Here is a 22,643-nt window from a genome sequence, read left to right on the forward strand (position 1 = left end):
ATAATATATATATATATATTTATATATATTTATATATATATATATATATATAGAGAGAGAGAGAGAGAAAGAGAAAGAAAGAGAGAGAGAAAGAGAAAAAGAGAGAGAAAGAGAAAGAGAGAGAAAGAGAAAGAGAGAGAAAGAGTAGCAGGGACAAAGAAACATGGACAGACAACAGACAGACATATGCAAATATACATACACTCATTTGTGTATAAATATCTATGTTTGTGTATGTACCACACACACACACACACACACACACACACACCACACACACACACATACACACACACACACACACACAGACACATGCATACAATTACAAACACTAATACACAGATACACGTATAAATTAAGTCAATAAATATTAGAAACATTTCATGAGGTCAAAAGTGATATTAAAGGAATTATAGTTAATTGAAATTTTCTTTAATTACAGAGAAATGTAGCAATTATCTTGCAAGTTAACAACAAGAAAAAAAACACACAGAAATTCATGATTGCCAATCATCAATAGAATCACAAGAAAATGAAAGGGAAAGAAAAAAAAAAAGAAAGAAAAAAAAACAAATAACATCTTCAATAAATGGAATTGAAAATAAATTAGCTACTTACAGGGTGTGCCCGTTTTGAAATAGTTTTGCTGTGTTTCCCTATGGAAGATCCTTCCCAGCAGTGATTAGTCTCATATTGAGAGTGTGGCTCTCTTATTAGAGTTGTCGGAAAGTTATCAGTGCAAGCTAACATAGTAATTGGAATATCATATTTAGGAGATATTTCTTCACAAGTATATTCAGACTGTCTCCTTTCATTTAAAATGTCATTATGTGTGCCTACACTCCCAGTAAATCGACTATCCTTTGTGCTTTTCCTTTGGATTATACACATAATGAAAGATACAACAATAGCAACAGAAACTATCACTGCTGCTACTACTATAATAATCATCAAGTTAATATGAATTCTGTTGTCTGATTCTGTGTCTTGAGAGATGTACATTCTGGCTGTTGTATTGCTAACAGTTAGTGTCAAAGACAGTGTGGTCGTTGCTGATAAAACTGGTATGCCATTGTCTTTGACAGTTAATATCAGATTATATGATCCAGCATCGTTTTGGTAAACCGTTCGAGAGAATGACAAAACTCCTGTGTAAGGGTTGACTGTAAATAACTGCTTGTTGTTACCTCCAAGTATTTCATACTTGAGGAAGGCATTAACATGACTGTCTCTGTCAGAGGCTCTTAATGTTGTGATGTCACTCTTACTCTGTGGATGGTAGTGGACATCTAGATTGAAAGGGTTAAAACTAGGGAAAGTAAAATAGGGAGCATTATCATTTTTATCCATAACTTCAACAACAACATTAGCTGTGTTGTTAAGAGAAGGTATTCCATTATCTTTAGCCATTATTTTAAACCGATAAAGATCTTGCTTTTCGCGGTCAAGTGACTGAGTAGTTGAAATAAAACCAAAATCAGATATGGAAAATGGAATATGTCTATTAGAGCCGATAAGAGAGTAGGTTAACTGAGATCCAGCAACAAGATCTGGATCTGTAGCATTGACAAAACCTATTGAGAACTTAGGTTCTTCATTTTCATAGACTGAAAACCTGAATGTAGCTTTTGTAAATTGTGGTTGAATATCATTAATATCCATAACTTGGATTGAAAAACTGTGATCCGTTTGTAATGGTGGAAATCCTTTGTCTTCACAAGAAATCGTGAGATCAATATGGCTTTCTGTTTCTCTGTCTAATGATTTTTTTACAACTAATTTGTATTTTTTCTTTCCTAGACTTTGAAGCTGAATTTTATCATGACGAAGATTGCATATAATTTTGCCATTCATTCCAACGTCATTATCTGTGACCTTTACGTAAGCTATGAAACTGTTAATTTTCACTCCTTCTGAAATAATGGCAGTGTTTCCTGTAGATTTTGAAATAAAGTTAATATCAATAACAGGAGCACTGTTTTCATTGTTATTTACATGAACCAATACAATGGCTGTTGAAGTCGATGGTGGATTTCCCCCATCAGTAGCTTCCACAAATAATTTATAAGACTTTTTGGATACAAAAGGAACTTTTTTCTTTAGAATTATTTCTCCTGTTTTCTCATTCAAATGAAAATATGATTTTGCAACATTTGAAGTTTTTGAGCTAAAGTGGTATGTGACTTTGCCATTTTCCCCTGAATCTACATCACTTGCAGATAATATTGTAATTGGTCTATTTTTTTCATTTCTGTTACTAATAGAAATATTATAAAGATTTTGAGAAAAGATTGGTGAGTTATCATTTTCATCGATAACAGTTATTATCACATCCAAAACACCAAACTTTGAAGGAGATCCTCCATCTGTAGCAATAATTTGAAGCTTATAATTATCTTTCCTTTCTCTGTCAACTTCTCCTTCCAAAACGATTCCAAGTTTAATTGTTGAATCTGTCTTTTTTGTAATTGATAATGAAAATGTTTTTTCTATATCTTTCTTCAGTTGGTATGTAATTTGTGAGTTAATAAGACTCACATCTCTGTCTTTAGCAGTTGGAACGAATTTTATAGTTCCTTTGCCATCTGTTTCATCAAATTGTATATTGACTTGCTTGACTGGAAACTCAGGTCGTTGATCGTTGACATCTTCCACAACAACTTTAATTTCTAATATTTTGACGAAAGATTCTTCGTTTCGTACTGCTATATCCACCATTTTGAAGCATTCAGTGTTGAATTTACATAGCATATCTGCATCAACTATTTGAGACGTGTAAAGTTTACCTGTCTTAGAGACATTAAATAACTGTGATCCATTGATAAAAGTTTCTTTTAAGTGGCTGAACCAAAGTAGATTGTGATCTTGTACAGGTATGCGATCAAACAAATGTGTGTCTGCTGCAATGTCACCAACTAATGTACCTGGCATCTTGCCTTCTTCTACATGATAAATGAGGTCTTCACATTGAGAAATCTTCAGGAGAAATGACATTATATAAAGATATGTCCACATTTTAGTCAATGAGAAAGTTGATGATGGTAGACAAAGAATCAATTCAAAGAATCTGTAAAATATAAAATAAATGACAGGAATTAGAGTCTTTAAAAATTTCGTCCATGGCGTCACAGTTCATGAAATTTTAACAACGATGTTTATACTGCATGAAATTTTGACAGTAATGTTACATTTCATGAAATATTGAAATAATCTTTACATGGATGTCACCATTCCAGCCTATCAGAAATAATGGGCTGAAATGGTTTCATCTTTATTGGTACAAGGCCAGCAGTTTTAGTGGGAAGGGATAGGTGATTACATTGATCCCAATGCTCAACTCTTCTTCTTTTATTGAGGATGAAAGGTGAAGTTGATGTTAGGGGAATTTGAACTTATAGTGTAAGAATCCATAAGAAATGCAACTAAGCATTTTTTAAAGCATTTTGGGAAATGATTCTGCCAACTCACTCCCTTCAGCGATTTGTAATAATTTTTTCAAACTTTTTGCATAGGTCCAGCACTTGCAAGGGGGGATCAATGCCAGAGTTCAACTTGTACTTTTATTGACCTCAAAAGGATGAAATGTAAAGTTGACCTTGGCAGCATTTGAACTCAGAAAGTAACACCAGAAGAAATACCACAAAGTATTTGGTAACATGGTAATGATTCTGCCACTTCACAATCTTAAGCCCATTTGTAATTATGAATGGTACAAATTGTTTAATACATATATTTTTTCTATCTATAATTAAATTATATAATTTTATGCATATATCAAAGAAGAAAGTGTAGAGAAGAGAATAGGACTGTTTCTCCAGGAAGGGATTTTGAAAAACAGAATGAAGGTGATGTTAGATTAAAGTAAATAATTTGAAGTTTATTTCATTTTTTATTTTTATTTTTCCTGAATTAAGATGTATTAAGATTAGGATCTAAAATTGAGGCATTTCATGGAAGGATATTCCTTTTTTATTTAATTACTGACATGTAAAAGCACAAGAAATGTTATAAAAATATATTTAAGTGAATAATTTTGTTGTTTTAATGAATCTTGTAAATTATCATTTATTTTACTTGTTAACGAATGAAGTTTACAAAATAACCTTAAATGATATCTTTGCTTCCATTTTCTTTCTAAAAGGAAAAACTCTCAAAGCTAAGGGATAAATAACATACTGTTGTTGGGAGGCATTGAGCTAGTTAATCTCTCACAGACATAGTGAACTGAGATTATAAATGATGAAGGAATATTTGCTATTGAAATGATAGAAATGAGTTTACCGAGATATTGTGAGTGGAATTGTAATTTGGAGGATAGAAAAAGGATTTATTAGTTACTCTAGAGAGCAATTACAATGTGAGAATGTGACCTGTAGAGGAAGAAATTATGTTACTAGATATTAAATTGTATAACATAAATATGTTCAAATATTGGGAGATATTAACTGTTAAAACATAGATACTTTTACTGAACTCAGAAGACACATCACATTAGATGTAATAAAAAAAATATATATATCTACATACAAAGAAATAAAAATGTAATAAATGAAAACAAAATGGACACTAGCAAGTAGCATAGATTAGTTATCTCCATCTTGCCTGTCCATATTTCCCTTCTGAGTATAGTGAAACATTAATAGCGAAATGGGATTGAACTGAGATCCAATAATTTGGAAAGCAATAATTTGTTCTGTAGAGCACAATGACATCTTTTATATTCCTTACATATGTTATAGTTTATACTGTTGTCCCTTTTGAATCATAATGTTGGAATATGCCAGGAAAACATTGCTAAAGCCATTAATGGTGTCAATACTATTGTTTGCAATCATGGCAATGACATGAAATTGATTATTTTAGCCGGAACATTCTATTTCAGTCAAATATATTTCATTGTAACCTTTCTCGTTGCCAGATTGCATTTCTATGTTTTTGCTTGCCAATATAATATTGTTTGAAGCCATAAGTGACAGAAATATTTCTTGCAATCTTCTGATATGAAAATTGAAAATTCCCTCTGAGTAGGGTTATTTTCTTTGACTTAAATAGATACATTACAAAAGAGCTTTATAGTCCGGAAGACAAGCGGAATCTATTCATGGAGGAACTGAAGAAAATTTGGTCAGCTCAAGGTTTTTGTGAGTCTTACTAATATTGAAACCGATTAAGGAATTCAAACGGCATATATTCTATTATCAAAGCCAATAATGTAACATCAGAATAGAATGACAACTTGCATGACTACAAAAGCTGTTCTGCCAGGAGCAAAATGGAAATATTTTCCCCATTGTACAACTTATGACTATCAGTTTTGTTTCTCTTATCGACAGCTTTCAGGTGTTCGTAAACATCAGCAGAGAAATGGATTTAACTCACTGTGATTCTTTTATGCTTGCTTTTATTATTTTTCTCTTTTTTTCTTATCATATTTAATATTTTGATTATTTGCTTGCTACAAAAAGAAATTCCTACATCCTTCCCATCTCTCCTTACACACGCACACAAACACACACACACATACACACACATACACACTCATGCATGCACACACACACATGCACATGCATGCACACACACACACACACACACACACACACACACATGCTGATTTGAACTGAAACCTTTTAAAATTTCTGTTTCATATATTAATGATTAATTTTTCATTTTTAAAAGCAATTCCTGCTTTTGGCAAGAATATTTTTTTTTCACTCTTTATTTATTTATCTATTTATTGTTATTATCATTATTATTATTATTATGATTATTATTATTATTATTATTATTATTATTATTATTATTACCACTACCACCATCATCACGACCACCACCACCACCATCATTATTGGTTCTGAAGACTAGTGTCCTTTAATGCAGTTTTCTATTTTTCTATATTTACAGCTTTTCTCTTCACCACCCTGCAGTAAAAATTTATGGATTTCACTAACCATAAAACAAAGCTAGATATCACTCCTAATGTCTTAAGGCATCAACACTATGAGCACTATAAATAATGGTCGGCAGCTTCAACAAATTTAAGAGCATATGCCTTCACCCTTGGAAAGCCAAAATGTCAGTAAGTACCATGTGGTAACAAAATATTTCATTGCCAGTAATGAGTTTCAATAGGTGCAGGCATAGCTTGTAGTTAAGAAGTTTGCTTTACAACCAAGTGTCTGTGAGTTCAATACTACTGCATGGCATATATATATTAATAAAATATTTCAATGCCAATAACATGTTTCATTGAGTTCAGGCATGACTGTGTGGTTAAGAAGTTTGCTTTAAAACTAAATGGTTGAGTTCAATCTTGCTGTACAACACTTGTGTTAATAAAATTTTTCAGCAATGGTTACAAGTTTTAATGGGTGTAAACATAACTGCATCATGAGAAGCTTTCATTGTAACTCCAAAGATGCAGGTTCTATTCCATAGCATGGCTCTTCTACTAACTAAGTACTTCAAATACCTTATAACAAATTCCAATCAACGCAAGCAAAGCTGTGTGGTTAAGCAGTCCACTTAGCAAACACATGATTTTGATTTCAATCCTACTGAACAACATATTGAATAATTATTTCCTATGATTGCTTCAGTTTGACCCGGACCTTGTGAGTGGAATTTAGTAAAGTGAAACAGTATGGAGGTCCCTTATATGCTGTCCTTCAGTGATAGATTTAATCCAAGTCCAACTTGGTCCTTGGATGACGTTAACAAAGTTCACTATGTTGTAAGCATTTGAGCCCTGGTCTCCATTCTAAAGAAAACTTCTATACCTCCCACTAGTTATGGAGGCTCTGAATATAAAAAAGTGGAGGTCAATGACATTGCCGTTCCTTTATTGACAAAGGCATTAAATAAATTAAAAAGAAAAAAAATTATTCCTTCCAACGTTCATGGTAGTTTTGCAGTGATTATCAATGTAGGTAGAGAAACTTACGATAAATGTTAATGGTTAACAAAGAGTTTTAGCTGAAGGGATCAATAATGATTTGAAAGCATTGACTAGCAAAAATTCTTCCTTTTAATGACAAAATAAGATCTTGGAAAATACATTATTGTATTTTGTTTTATATTTAAAATCTAAAAAAAGAAAAAAATTAGAACCTTCCCCACACACAGCATTTTTCAAGTATTTTGATGTATATTGAATAATAGGAAAATTTTTTGATGTACATATTCACATAATTAGAAGTATATGCATACAGATGTGCATGTAAATTTAGTAAAGTAAGTTAAGTGCACGAATGGAATTTTGTACCTTTTTTTTTATATGTTGCAATATATTTTTATACCCATTCATATCTATCTGTCTATATGAATAAATATATGCAGAAAACAAAGCAATATATAAACTTGCTTTTAAGAGATAAAAAATGCAAAAATGCACGACAAATGATCCTCTTCCCTTTTACCTCATTAATATTGTTGATGTTGTTACTATCATCATCATTAGGTAGTTAGCTGGCACAATCATTAGCACACTTGGCAAAAATGCTTAGTAGCATTTCATCCATTTTTTGAGTTCAAATTCTGCCGAGGTTAGCTTAGCCTTTCATACTTTTAGGGTTGATAAAATAAGTACCAGTTGAGCACTGGGGGGTGGGGAGTGATGTAATTGACTTACCACCTCCCCCCCAAATTACTGGGCTTGTGCCAAAAATTGAAATCACCATCACCACCACCATCATCATCATCATCATCATTATTATTAGGTTGGCAAGTTACCTAATGGTATTTTTTCCACCTCGTTAAACTCTGAGTTCAAATTCTGTTAGGGTCATCTTTGCTTTTCATCCTTCTGGGGTTGACAAAATAGAGTACCAATAAAATACTGGGGGTAAATGATGTTGACTGATCCTCTTTTCATAAAATTGTTGGCCTTACACCAAAATTTGAAACAGTTATTATTATTATTGTTATTATTATTATTATTATTATTATTTGTATATGGTAGTGGTTTGGCAGAATTGTTAATGCATCAGATAAAATGCAATGCCGTATGTATAGCAGAACTTTATGTTCTGATTTCAAATTCAGCCAAGATCACCATTGTGTTTATCCTTCTAAGTCAATAGAAATAAAATATATGAGGTTGACATAATTAACTGTCTCTGTTCCCTAATTTTCTGGTTTTGCACCTCTATATTTGAAATAATATTATTTGCATTACAGAAGACAGAAGGATCAGAACATTAAAATAAAATGCCTTCTGATGTTTAATAACAATTCTTTACACTCAGAAGTTGATAAAATGAAGTACCAGTCAGGTATTGGGGTTGATTTAATCACTTATAGCCCTTCCCACAAATATAAGTAGCTTTGTGTCTGTGTTAGAAATGATAAATATTTGTAATATATATTAGAGTGTAATATATATTAAGATGGCGAGCTGGCAGAAACGTTAGCACGCTGGACGAAATGTGTAGCCGTATTTCGTCTGCCATTACATTCTGAGTTCAAATTCCACCGAGGTTGACTTTGCTTTTCATCCTTTTGGGGTCGATAAATTAAGTACCAGTTACGCACTGGGGTCAATGTAATCGACTTAATCCCTTTGTCTGTCCTTGTTTGTCCCCTCTGTGCTTAGCCCCTTGTGGGTAGTAAAGAAATATATATATATATTAGAGTGAGACAAAATAATTCTCTTTTCTCAAATTTCCTCGCAGTTTAACACTGCACATCCACCATGGTAACCACTTGCAAACTGCATCCATTAAATACATGCATATTTATGATGGTAAATAAATTCAATAATGCACTGGATTTTGGTGGGGTCAAATTTTATTTTGTGTAAGTCTGACTGTCTTTTGGTTAAGGCATAGAAGTCTCTGAAAAGAGCTGGGCCCCAAAATATGTGTTATACAAATGCACATGTATGTGAATACGTCCTGAGATCACATGGAACGGTGCCTCTGCTACAGGGTTAAATAAGATCTGTGCCTGAAGTGTAAGTTCAGGAAAGCAGAAGATGAGCAAAGTAAATTCAAATTAGCTAGTAGAAGGCAGCAGGAAATCACTACTGTATCTATTCCAAAAAAATCATGAATCTTCAGACTTTGGTATGGCACTTTATGACTACTGATGCCTGCAGATATGGTATAGCAAGAAAAAACGTTTAGTTATTCTAACCTCATAAAAAACATTTTTCAATAATTTAATCCCTCTGTTATGAGAATTATGAACTGTACCACTTCATAGTACTCATTTCTTGGACATAAAAAAACTATTTGTGAAAGAAGTGTTGTGATCATAGACAAATTCAAAGCAACTCTCTCTCTCACTCTCTGCATACATATATACAAACAGATGAGTACAACGTTGCTTGTAACCAGAACAGTTTGCTATTTTTGGATCCAAATCCAAATGCAGTCGTTGAGTCAGAAAGTCATTGATGGTTTCACAATTCTTGGGATAGATTATAGATATGAATATATTTAAATTTTCCTTATTAAATGTAAGTTTCAAAAGCAAATAGAGTTATATATATATATACATATATATATATATACTCCACTTACTTCCTATCAACTCTGAACAGAGGTATGCTTATACATATACAAACATGCAAACAAGCATATATACAAATATACATATACATAGAATATAAATGTTTGTATCTATCTATCCCTCTTCTCTATGTATGAATGTGTGTGTGTATGTGTGTATGAAAGTAGTAACATCACATTACTTTATGTTGGTTTTCTATTCTAGCATAGTTTGGCTGGTTGAGCCATCCTAGATTACTACAGATCATGTTTGGAGTTAGTGTTTTGGAGAACCATATAGAAGCAGTACATTTCAAACTGGGTTCTTTCCCTATAGCTAAATGCTCCTCCTATCAAAAACCACTTTTTACTTTGTATGTGTGCACGTATACATACATACAGGCATATATATATATATATATATATATATATATATATGATATAAGGCCACCACATCCCCTAGGAAAGAGAATTGGCCTGTAAGAGTCCTTTGTCAGTGCCACATAAAAAGCACCTGTGCTGGTACCGTGTAAAAGCACTCATGCTGGTGCCATATTAAAAGCACACGGCACACACTGTCAAGTGGATGGTATTAGGAAGGGCATTCAGCCACAGAAACCAAGTTAAATCAGCTTGGAACCTGGTGTAGCTTACCAGCTTGCCAACTCTGGTCAAACCATCCAACCCATGCTAGGAGGAGAAAAAGACATAAAAGGATGGTGCTGCTGCTGCTGGACTATATATATGTATATATATACATACCACTATATATATATATATATATATATATATATATATATATATATATATATATATATATATGTATATATATGTATATATATGCACATATATATATGTATGTAATAATATATATATATATATATATATGTATATATATGTATATATAAATAGGTATACACACACACATACATATATGCATATATTTATTTATACTTATACATTTCTTTCTATAAACATATGTTTATATGTATATAGCTTTTAATATATAAATATATATATCTATGTATTTGTATGTGTGTGTGTTTGAGCGTACATTCATAGGAAGCACAAAATTCAAATAGATTATATATTTATATACACATTTATAAATACACAACACCAAACGTAGTTACAGACATGACATTTAATAATCTAAAATACCCAACCAGTTCATATAGGTGATAATAAAAAGCAGAACAGAACATACACCCTCATACATATACATATATATACATATATATATAACATATATATATATATATATATTATACATATATGTATATATATATAATATATATATATATATATATATATATATATATATATATATATATATATATAAGGTATATATATATATTTATATATATATTTATTTATGCATGTATACACATCTATACTCATCTCCAGACACTTATTCATATATATATACATACATACTAAATTAGAAACACACTTGTGAATATAAAAATGTTTATTTCTCTAAATGCAAATAAGATTTTCACATTCATAATCTTAAATCAGTTTCTGCTTCAACTATTTTCACCACCTTATTTTGATTTTCTTTACACACACACACACACACACACACACACACAAGTACACAAGTATATATATATATGTAGGTGTTATCTATGTATTTATTTGTTTTTCAGTATGTGTGTATACACATACACACACACACTTACATACATGCACACAGACATACACACCCAGACTCACATACATAACATATATAAATACATACATACATACATACATATATATATATACATACATATACATGTATATATGTATGTATGTCTTTAGGTGTACATATGTGTATATATATGTATATGTATATTCATACGTACATATATATATGTGTGTGTATATATATGCATATACATACATATACAAATATATATATATATATATATATATATATATATATATGAATGTATACATCCCAACACATGCACACACAGACACAACTTAACCTTATGTATATATTCATATGCATGTGTGTGTATGTGTGTGTTTGTGTTTGTGTGCGTATTTATATGTGCGTGCATCTCACCATATAATGGTCACTCACAACACTAACTTCCACGTACCCATTCACAACGCCATACACCATACACAACATACCACACTACTAGCATACATGCTCCAGAGCTCAAGAAAGTTTCCAATCAAAACATTTTTCATCTTATACTTTGATGCAAGCGATTGAGAATAAAAATGCCATAAAATCTGCAACATTAACATTTTTGACAGTTTGCTCAAATAAAATTAGATTTATGTCCACCATAAGAAAGGTAGTGAGCTGTAATGTTTTATGGTCACATTTGTCAGAGATGATAACCCTAACGTACCGTTAATACTAATTTCAGACTTTTTACAACTACTCATATGCGATGTATCTTTGTGAATTATGCATCAGCAAAACTATTGCTATTACTGGTTTTTAATTGCACAAAAATCTCTCATTTCTTTGAACTGTTTTTATGTTTTATTTTGTTTTGTGTTTTGTTTTGTGCTCTTTTTTTTTGTTTTTGTCCTAAAACAATTACTTTCTTGTACACATAGAAAAACACAAGTATACACAGACATGTGTTTTTTTGTGTGTATCTGTGTGTCTCTGTAATATGTATGTATGTATATAAATATGTGTGTGTATATATATATATATATATATAAATATATATATTTATACGCACATACATATATCAGTATGTTTGTGCATAATATGTGTCTTTTTGTACCTATATATGTGTATATATATATATATATATATATATATTATATATATATATATATACACACATATACAAACATATACATATGACATATGCATACATAGATGCATACATTCATACATATATATACATACATTAATACATACATACATATATATACATATATATAAGAATATATATATATATACATACATATATATATTATAAATATATATATACATATATATAACATATATATATATATATATGTATATATATATATATATATATATATATATATTTATAGATATAGATATACATATATATATGTATATTGAAATAAGAATATGCATATGTATATGTATATGAATATGAATATGTATAAGTATATATATGTTCAAATATATACATTTATCTGACTTCATATGTATGTATGTGATTGAAATAATGTGTGGATGCATTTATGGCCATACATACATACATACACACAATTATACATAAACATTCATACATGTAGGTGTGTAGTTCTGCATCTGTGTTTGTGTGAAATTGATTTTGTCTGCTGATTTTGTCTCACACATCCTGACAAATACTGTGTGTGGAATTTAATTTTTATGTAACAGATATTGCAAAATAACAGTAGCTGTAGTAGTAATAATAATAATGGTAGTAATAATAATCATGATGATGATGATAATAATAATACTAATAATAATAATAATAATAATAATAATAATAATAATAATATAATAATATAATAATGATGATGATGATGATGATGATGATGGTGAGGATGAGGATGATGATGATATTAATGATGACAATGATGATGATGATGATGATGATGAAGGTGAGGAGGAGGAGGAGGAGGATAAGGATGAAAAGAAGAAAAAGCAAGAAGAGGTGTTGGTGGAGGATAAAGACCCTGGTGATGATGATGACTAGTGAATAGTAGTAGTAGTAGTAGTAGTAGTAGTATTAGAAGTTATTTCTACTATAGACAGGAAAATATTTTGCCCTTTCTAATTTAAGAACCATACACATACTTATACATATGTATATGTATGTCTAAAGCAATTCCGCTTATCTGTTTTAAATATCTCTCTCCCTCTCCGTCTCTCTGTCTCTCTCTCTGTATATATGTATGTGTATATGTGCATATATATATATATATATATATATATATATATATATATATGCATATATATATAGAAGGAACTATGGTATCCAGAATGGTTATAGATAAATTACAAACTGTTGATAACAGTAAAGTTTCTATGACTATAATATTGCTATTGGGTACTGTTTAATTTGGCACAAGGGTTAAATTATAATTAATTATAATTAGATGAAAAGTGCTAATTATGAAATTAAATTTTGTTGGATAATCTTGAAGAAAAGTAACATTAGTATGTTATTACAAAATATAAAGTTAGTTAACTTATAAAAAATGTTGGGATAAATTTTTTACATAGAGAATAAGGATATCAAAGCAATTAATCAGTTTGCTAATAAAAAACTTTGAAATCTTTATTTAGTAGTATAAAGCAATTATTGGCATTGTGGTAAAATTTGGATAAGTTAGGTCTAGTCTGAGACTAGAAAATAAGATTGTCTACACGCAAAAAAGGTACATTTTAATACTTGGGATAATGATCGATTTACAAACTCTAACTTTTTTCAGAGAGACAAAGATTATTAAAAAGTAAAAAAAAAAAAAAAAAAAAAAAAAAAAAATGCCATTTGACTTTTAGGTTTGCAAACCCATAAAAATAGTGATACCTTCTTGTATTCCAGAAGGGTGTATGTATATCAGGGATTTTCAATGGGAGTCCATATGGTCCTTTCGGGCCCATATAAGATTTTGTTGTTTAAATTTGAGAGCAATTAATTGTTTATACTTCTGCAACACACAAAATACTTTAACAATGTCCTTATACAAGTCCTATTGATTTTTGATTATAAAAACATGACAAGACTTTTTAAACATCAAATGGTTAGCAGGGTCTATCAAAGGGACCCATACGTCAAAAATAGTTGAGAACCACTGGTTAGTGTATATATATATATATATAATAATTGAGATATCATTTATACAATTTTTAATAGATACTAAGAGTAAACAAAATGTAAGTTCTATAAGTATTATGAAAACTACATGATGCTACAACAGCCCTAAAATGTTAAATAAAACAGCAATATCTATAAATATATAACAAAGATAGCAGTAAGTGACATAAAACTTCAAGTACAGGAAAAAAGTTTTATCAAATGATCTGCCTTATTTAAACTAGATCTGATATCAATTACTTATTAAGGATAATATTTTTTTTTTAGAATATGATTATTGAAAATAAAATAAAAACCACTCAAAAATAGATATAAATAAAATAAAACATTTCTAAAGTCAGAGAAAGCTGATTATATGAAGCCTTAACTTGTTCTTCTATATGTGAAGTGAAGCTAAAGGATGTAAATTGTGAAGATTATCAAATAAAAAGTCCCTAATTTTGAAGTGAAAGTTTTATACAGTAGAAACTGCAACTTCTGTGTATTATGATGGACTTCAAAGCTTTATACATTATTAAAACAAAAAGAAGAAAAATGCATATGAACATATTAGCAGAGAATGTACACACACATGTGCATGCATGCACATACATATACATGCACACTTATAAGTCATTTTTATGTTTCAGAAGTTTTGCTTCAAAATCTAATTCAACAGAGTTAACTGTTTGATAATTATGTCTAGTAACATAGAAAGTTTTTTTTTTTTTTATGTATATAACTTTTCTTTGCAGTATACATAAATAGAATGCTTGATTCATTTCAATCCTCTATCAACTAATTCAAACTTAATGGAGAGCAAAAGAAAGGTAAATATATATATATATATATATATATATATATATATATATATATTATATATATAATATATATATACGCATTCTATACATACATGCATACATACATACATACATATACATATATCTATATATGTATATATGTAAATATATACATATGTGTGTGTATATATATATATATATATTGCAAGAGACAGAGAGATAATGAGAGAATCATAATATTCCTGATTTCACGATTAAAAAAACTGTATGTAGGAATAAATAACAGTATTGTATAAGACATAAAAAATTTCAAAGAAATTCCAAAATTTAGTTTTACTACTTTTCTATACATCAACAAATATCAATATTACAATGTGATAGAATACTGTTATTGCCTCCAAAATCACAAAATATTTTATGACAATACAATATCTATATTGTTTGTTACTACTCAATATTCTGATATCAATTATTTTTTTTTAATATCCTTAACTTGAAAAGTAATAGCAAATAACAAACAAACTATAAAGAAAGATATTTACCAGCGATGCCCAATCTTTGCTTCTGTATCATTTCAGATGTGTATCCTGCTGTAGAGTTGTAAGGTAACTGCTGCTGCTCTGTGCTGGCAAGTTTATGTAGCATGATCTGTTGTTGGCTGAGGAGTAGGAATGGTTGAGTAAGTGAGAGAGAGAGAGAGAGAGAGAGAGGAGAGAGAGAGAGTGATGGAGAAACTGAGAGTGACAGAGTAAGACAGACAGATAAAGAACGACACAGAGGATGAGGGAACTGGGATATGAAAGAATGAAAGAGAGAGTTTTGTAGTTTCACTGAGTGAGAAGTGTATGTCTGTCTATATTAACTGCTGCAGCCCAGTGATTGGCAGGTTGTGGCTCCCATTGAAGGGAGACAGAATTACTATCATAGACTTTACTTTGCTCACAAGTTGATTTAGCAGAGGAACTTATATATACATTCATACATACATACATACACATACATATATATATATAACATGTATGTATAAGTATATAAATATTTACACACACACAAACACACAAATACACACATGCATATATGTATGTATGCATATACATATATATATATATATATATTTAACTTAATAAAGATACAAAAAATCTATGTATTTATCTATATATATATATGTGTGTGTGTGTATCCATGTGTCTATATATATATGCAAATATATATAAACATAAGATTATGTATGTATAAATGTGTATCTATTATTTCGGTCTGTCTTCTCACTCTCTCATCTTGTATATATATGGTGTATATATATATATATATATATATATATATATATATATATATATATATACATATATGTATATATATATATGCACATGAAGGTATGCTGGAAACTTCCTCACTTTGGGTAAAAGAAAATACAGGGGGATCAGCTAATTATGATTTTATTCAACATATACACCTTCTTAGATTCACACACTTATTGCAGTGGTCTTTCAGTTTTTCTAAGCCCTGTAAAAGAACCCAGAATGTTGGGCCTCCAGCCAGGCCTTTTGTGATACTCTTAAAACCAGGAACTTTTCAGCACCCCCTCATGTGTGTGTGTTTATATATATATATATGTATATGTATATATATGTATGTATATGTGTATATATATATACATACATACATACATACATACATACATACATACATACATACATATATATATAGTATATATATGTATGTGTATATGTATGTAATATATATGTATATATATTTATGTATAGATATATTAGATATATGTATATAATATATATATATATTAATATAGAATATAATATATATATATATTACACATATACATACATACATACATACATACCTACATACATACATTACATACTACATATACATTATATTATATATATATATATATATATATATATATATATATATATATATATAATATATATGCTTATATAGACAGAAGTAGTGAAGTTGGGGTGTTAAAATTCTTGCTTCCTGACCATGTGATCTCTGGTTCAATCCCACCATAGGATAACTTAGGCAAGTATTTTCTACTGTAGCTTTGGGTTAACTTGGCCTTGTGAGTTAATTTGGCAGACAGAAACTGAAAAAAACTTGTTGTATATGCATGTAGTGTGTGTGTGTGTGTGTGTGTGTGTGTGCATGTGTGTGTTTGTGTGCATTTGTGTGCATGTGTGTGTTTGTGTAACACCTTGTCTTGATACACTTTGATGATTATAAATAATTGTTATTGTCATACAACTAAGGTTATCGGCTTCCAGTTTTCCATGGGAAATACATCTGGCCTTAGGAAAATATTACCTTGCTTTGAAACAGGTGAGAAGGTTGGAAACAGGTAAGGGATCCAGCGGCATCAAATTTATCTGACCCATACAAGCATGGAAAAGTGGACATTAAAGGATGATGATGATGATGATCTTGATACATATATGCTTACAAACATACATACATGCATAAATACATACATACATACATACATATATACATACATACATAAGTACATGCATACACACAGACACACATATGCACACACACATTATATATAGATATAGGTAGAATGATAGATAGGTATATATGTACATATCAACATATATATATATATATATATTATACATCTGTCTATCTATCTAATTATATATATTTACTTACATTTATATAAACACACACACACAACATATATATGTATATATACAATAACATACAATATATACATATATATATGAATGTATATACATATATATATATATAATATATATATATAATATACTATATATATATATAATATATATATATAATATATGCATGTATGTATATTTGTAAGTAAACACTTAGATGCCTGTGTATGTATTTTATAAGAATTCTCTCTGAGGGAGTGCTTATAAATGATATTAAAATATTCTCTTGCACTTTATATTCAAGCAGATGTTAGCAAATAGATATCTCCGTAAGAGAAAAAGAAAACTAATGAAAAAAAAAACAAGCGAAAAATACATTAAATTCAATTTCAGTTCAAAAGAAACTATTTCATGTGTTTTACAATGTCTTATTCCCACTCTATTATAAACTTTTTCTCTCTTTCTTTGGTGAAAAAAAGAAATATTGTATTTAACTGATATTGTTGGTTTGTGGAAATTTTCCTTTTTGTTTTTTTACAAACTATGAAATATCTATCTATGTTGAGTTCATCTTCTAAATATTTGATCATGTTATATATGCATTTATATATATATATATATATATATATGATATATAGATATATATATATATGTATAGATATATATAGTATATAATATATATATATATTATATAATATTATATATATATATATATTATATATATATAGTCTATATATTATATATATATATATATATATATATGTATATATATATATTATAAATATCTAGTCTATATATGTATATATATGTATATATATATATATATATAGATATATATAAGCATATATAAATATAATATATGTGTGTAATATATATGTATTATATACTATACATATATATATACAATATATATATATAATATATATATTAAATATTCATACATATATATATATATATATATATATACATACCTACATACATACATCATACATACATACATACATACATACGTGTGTGTGTATGCACACATACATATGCATGTATGAATGTATTATGTATTAATATATGTATATATATAAAACCTGGCAGATAGGCACATATAAACACATAGACACACATATACATACATACATACATACACCTGTGTATGTATACATAACATTTATTCAAAGCTGAATCTGCTTGAGTTGTTTGTTGGTTTGAGGTTACTCCAAGTAGTGACACAAACAGATTCTGATTCAAATAAATGTTATTCCACATTACCTAACAATACTCAAAACATTTGTTTTTTTTCGCTTAACTGTTCACCAATGTGAGCCCAGAATAATCTATTCCTCTATATGTCTGTCTATCTGTCCATTTGCTTGCCTGCCTGTGTGTGTGTATCCAACCATCCATCCATCCATCCATCTGTCCATCCATCCATCTATCTATATCTATTCTATATCTATCTATCTATCTAATATCTATCTATCCTATCTATCATCTATCTATCTATTCTATCTATCTATCTATCTATATGGTCTATCTGTCTATTTTCTGTCTGTCTGTCTATATCTGTCTCGTCTGTCCATCCGTCAATCTATCCTATCTATCTATCTATCTATCTATCTATCTATCTATCTATCTGTCTGTCTATCTGTCTGTCTGTCTATATCTGTCCATCTGTCCATCCGTCCATCTATCTATCTATCTATCCATCCATCATCCATCTATCTATCCATCTATCTATCCATCTATCTATTTATCTATCTATCTACCTATCTATCTATCTATTTATCTATCCATCTATCCATCCATCTATCTATCCATCTATCTATCTATCTATCTATCTATCTATCTATCTATCTATCTATTTATCTATCTATCTATCTATTTATCTATCTGTCTATCTATTTATCTATCTGTCTATTTATCTATCTGTCTATCTATCTATCTATGTGTGTGTATGTATGTATTCTTATCTGTATAGAAACTGATAGGTAGATAGATACATGTTTCATGCATATGCTGCTGGTGACTCTGTATGTGGTAATAAAGTAGAGTAGACAAGATTCTTTAGAGTCATTATGGCCAGTCTCTCTAGAAATGGTGTACCACAATAAATATTCGTGTACATTACGTAATGTGATTGTCAATAGAATGGGACTCGGTCCATAGAAAGTATTCCCAAAATTGTAACACAAACAACATGTGGTCCACATCCTCATTTGGACAGATGCAATACTTAAATAAGTGAAGAACTAACTTGATTCATGATAGCCATTCAAACACATGCCAACAGGGAAAAGTGATTGATAATGCTGCTGCACATATGTGCATGTGTGTGTAATATATGCATATGCATAGGCATGGCTGTGTGATTAAGAAGCTTGCTTTCCAACTCTGTGGTTTCAAGTTCAATCCCACTGCCTTGTACTTTAGACAAGTGTCTTCAACAATAGCCCTAACTAACCAATGCCTTGTGAATGAATTTGGTAAACAGAAACTGTTTGGAAGCAAGTAGCATATACATATGCATATACATATGTATATACATATATATATATATACTAGCAGTATCGCCCGGCGTTGCTCAGGTTTGTAAGGGAAATAACTATATAAGCATTTTTAGAGAGTTATAGCCAAAAAATAGCAAAAACATGCATTAAAAATGGAAAAAAAATGATGGTAATTTTTTTTTTAAATTGTTGACTCATCGTAGACATTTTTAGAGAGTTACTTCCCTTATATAATAGCGGAAAAAATGCATTGAAATGGAAAAAAATGATGGTAAATTTTTTTTTAATTGTAGACTCATTGTAGACGCGCGCTAATACCCAGAAGGGCTCGATATGAATCACGACTATAAGATACCCGGTTTTGGTTAAACTGCACTGCAAATGTGGGAGTAGTTAGGAATCTAATCGTAGGAGACAGACACACAACTTGACTTTTATATATAAAGATATATATATATTTAATATGTATATATTATATATATTATATATATATATATATATATATATATATATATATATATATATACACACACTGGGTTTGGACAATAATAGAAGACCCCTTAAAATTTCCAACAAATTTATTTTAATATGTGCTAGGATCACCTACAGCTTGAAATCTACGATGTATGGACTCATACAAGGTTTGAATTGTTTCCAAAGTAATTTTTGTTCATTCTTCAGCTAAAACTGTCTCCAGTTCTTGTAGTGGTCATGGTGGAGGATATCAACTCATTATTTGTTTTTCTAAAATGCACTATAAATGCGTATGAGACGTGTATCAGCCAAGTTTGTGCCAAAACTTCTTTCAGCTGACCAAGAAGATATTTAGGTTTCAGTTGCACAAGATCTCCTTGATTGCGTCAAGAACAATGAAAACTTTTTGAAAATAGATAATGGGAGGTGAATCGTAGATCTATGGCTATGACCACGAATCAAAGGCTCAGTCTCCTGAGGGGAAGACCCCAAACTCTCTGAGACCAAATGGATCAAAGCAACAGGAAGACACTGTTGATCATTTTTTACGACTACAAGGGGATTATTCATCATGAGTATGTTCCACCTGGTCAGACAGTAAACAAGGAGTCCTGCTCTGATGTTTTGTGGCATATGTGGGATGCTATTTGTCAGAAAAGGCCACAACTGCATGCATCCGGTGAGTGGCAAATGCACCATGACAACGCACCTGCCCATTTTGTGCAGCTTGTGCAGCAGTTTTTAGCTAGGTATAGCATTCTCCAGGTCCGACAGCCACTGCATTCCCCATATCTCACTCCTTGCAACTTTTTCCTCCTTCCAAAAATGAATGCGACAATCACACGCTACACATATTCCTTCCAAGCACTGCTGTAAACAACAGAAGTGAGCTGGAGTGTTAACACTTAGTGTGTGCATGCACAGCAGAGTTCAAGGTCAATCTCTTCTAAGCAGCTTCACTATGTGTGCTTTAGTTTTGTCACTATGGTAACATCCGGATACTTATTGATCAGACCATGTATGTAGATACATATATATATATATATATATATATATATTATAATATATATATCCCCTTATCACAGTACTTCTGAAGCCAGTTCTTTAGGCTCTCAAGCTCAAGGTGACCCTCATGAAAAGTTTTACAATCTTCCCTTATATGTTTCTTCCATTCTGCTCTTTCCAAAGTTAGTTCTTCCCACTTCTTTACATTGCTCTGCAGTTCCTTCAGTTTACCTTTTATGCAACTTTTATCTCCTTTTTGTGGTTTATGCTGAAAATGCTTTCCTGTGCATTACTCACTATAGAACACTTGCACTGGAATCCCGTTATCTTCCTTATACACAACAGGGCCTGACCAATCCCTGAAGAGATATGATGAGTGACTGGGTGCTTATATATCCTGCCTTTGCAAGGACTTCTATGTCAAGTCTTTTTACTTTGCAACTTGATGTTAAGCATGTGTTTTGAACATTTTGGGTGAAAGCACTCAAGTAGCTTGAGATGCCTTCATTTTAGAAGATGGTATATTTCGGACGAGTACAATAAAACTGTTTGTATACATACCTTGTAAATGCTCAACTTTGTATGTTAGATATTGCAGCCAAGAGAGAGAAAATATTGTATTGGTAAGGGCATGTGATGCATACAGATCAAGGTAGGGCTATAGTTCAGTGCCAATCAGTTAATACTGATGGAACTTGTAGAATAAGACTCCCAGGAATACTTGGGATAAAGTTAGTAGGAAGGCTCATCTCAAGATTTCAAATCTCTCAGAGGACAAGGGATCAAAATAATTGGCAATACATGGTGCTCAAAATGTATCTGTGATGGTAAAAATGAAATTCTGGAAGCATGGTGCAGGCAGGAAAGGATTATTCCCCTTACATCAGCTCTGACTATGGTAATATTTGAAGGAGTTGTGGCAGGCATATTCAATGAATCAGGAATTCCAAGTTTGTTGTGAGAAACGTTT

The 22,643-nt window shown here is 30.4% G+C and overlaps 2 protein-coding genes across 5 annotated transcripts in view; both read right to left on the reverse strand.

Moving 5' to 3' along the window:
- LOC115219543 (protocadherin beta-15-like) overlaps nucleotides 1–3,046 on the reverse strand; it is a 145,078-nt gene extending 142,032 nt beyond the window's left edge. For all 4 annotated transcript variants that reach the window (XR_005001984.1, XR_005001983.1, XM_036509247.1 and 1 more), the window contains exon 1: nucleotides 619–3,046. Coding sequence is in view for 2 of the 4 variants with exons in the window: in XM_036509247.1 (XP_036365140.1) it covers nucleotides 619–3,015 (2,397 nt within the window). In the remaining 2 variants the exon portion in view is untranslated. The remainder of the gene's footprint in view (nucleotides 1–618) is intronic.
- Nucleotides 2,931–22,643, reverse strand: part of LOC115219539 (protocadherin-18-like) — a 254,770-nt gene continuing 235,057 nt past the window's right edge. The window contains exons 3-4 of the mRNA XM_036509210.1: nucleotides 15,597–15,702; nucleotides 2,931–3,067 (exon numbers count right to left, since the gene is read on the reverse strand). Coding sequence (XP_036365103.1) covers nucleotides 3,054–3,067; nucleotides 15,597–15,702 — 120 coding nt within the window. The 3' untranslated portion in view covers nucleotides 2,931–3,053. The remainder of the gene's footprint in view (nucleotides 3,068–15,596; nucleotides 15,703–22,643) is intronic.

The sequence above is a fragment of the Octopus sinensis genome, linkage group LG14 (assembly GCF_006345805.1).
Source record: "Octopus sinensis linkage group LG14, ASM634580v1, whole genome shotgun sequence".
Taxonomy (NCBI): Eukaryota; Metazoa; Mollusca; class Cephalopoda; order Octopoda; family Octopodidae; genus Octopus; species Octopus sinensis.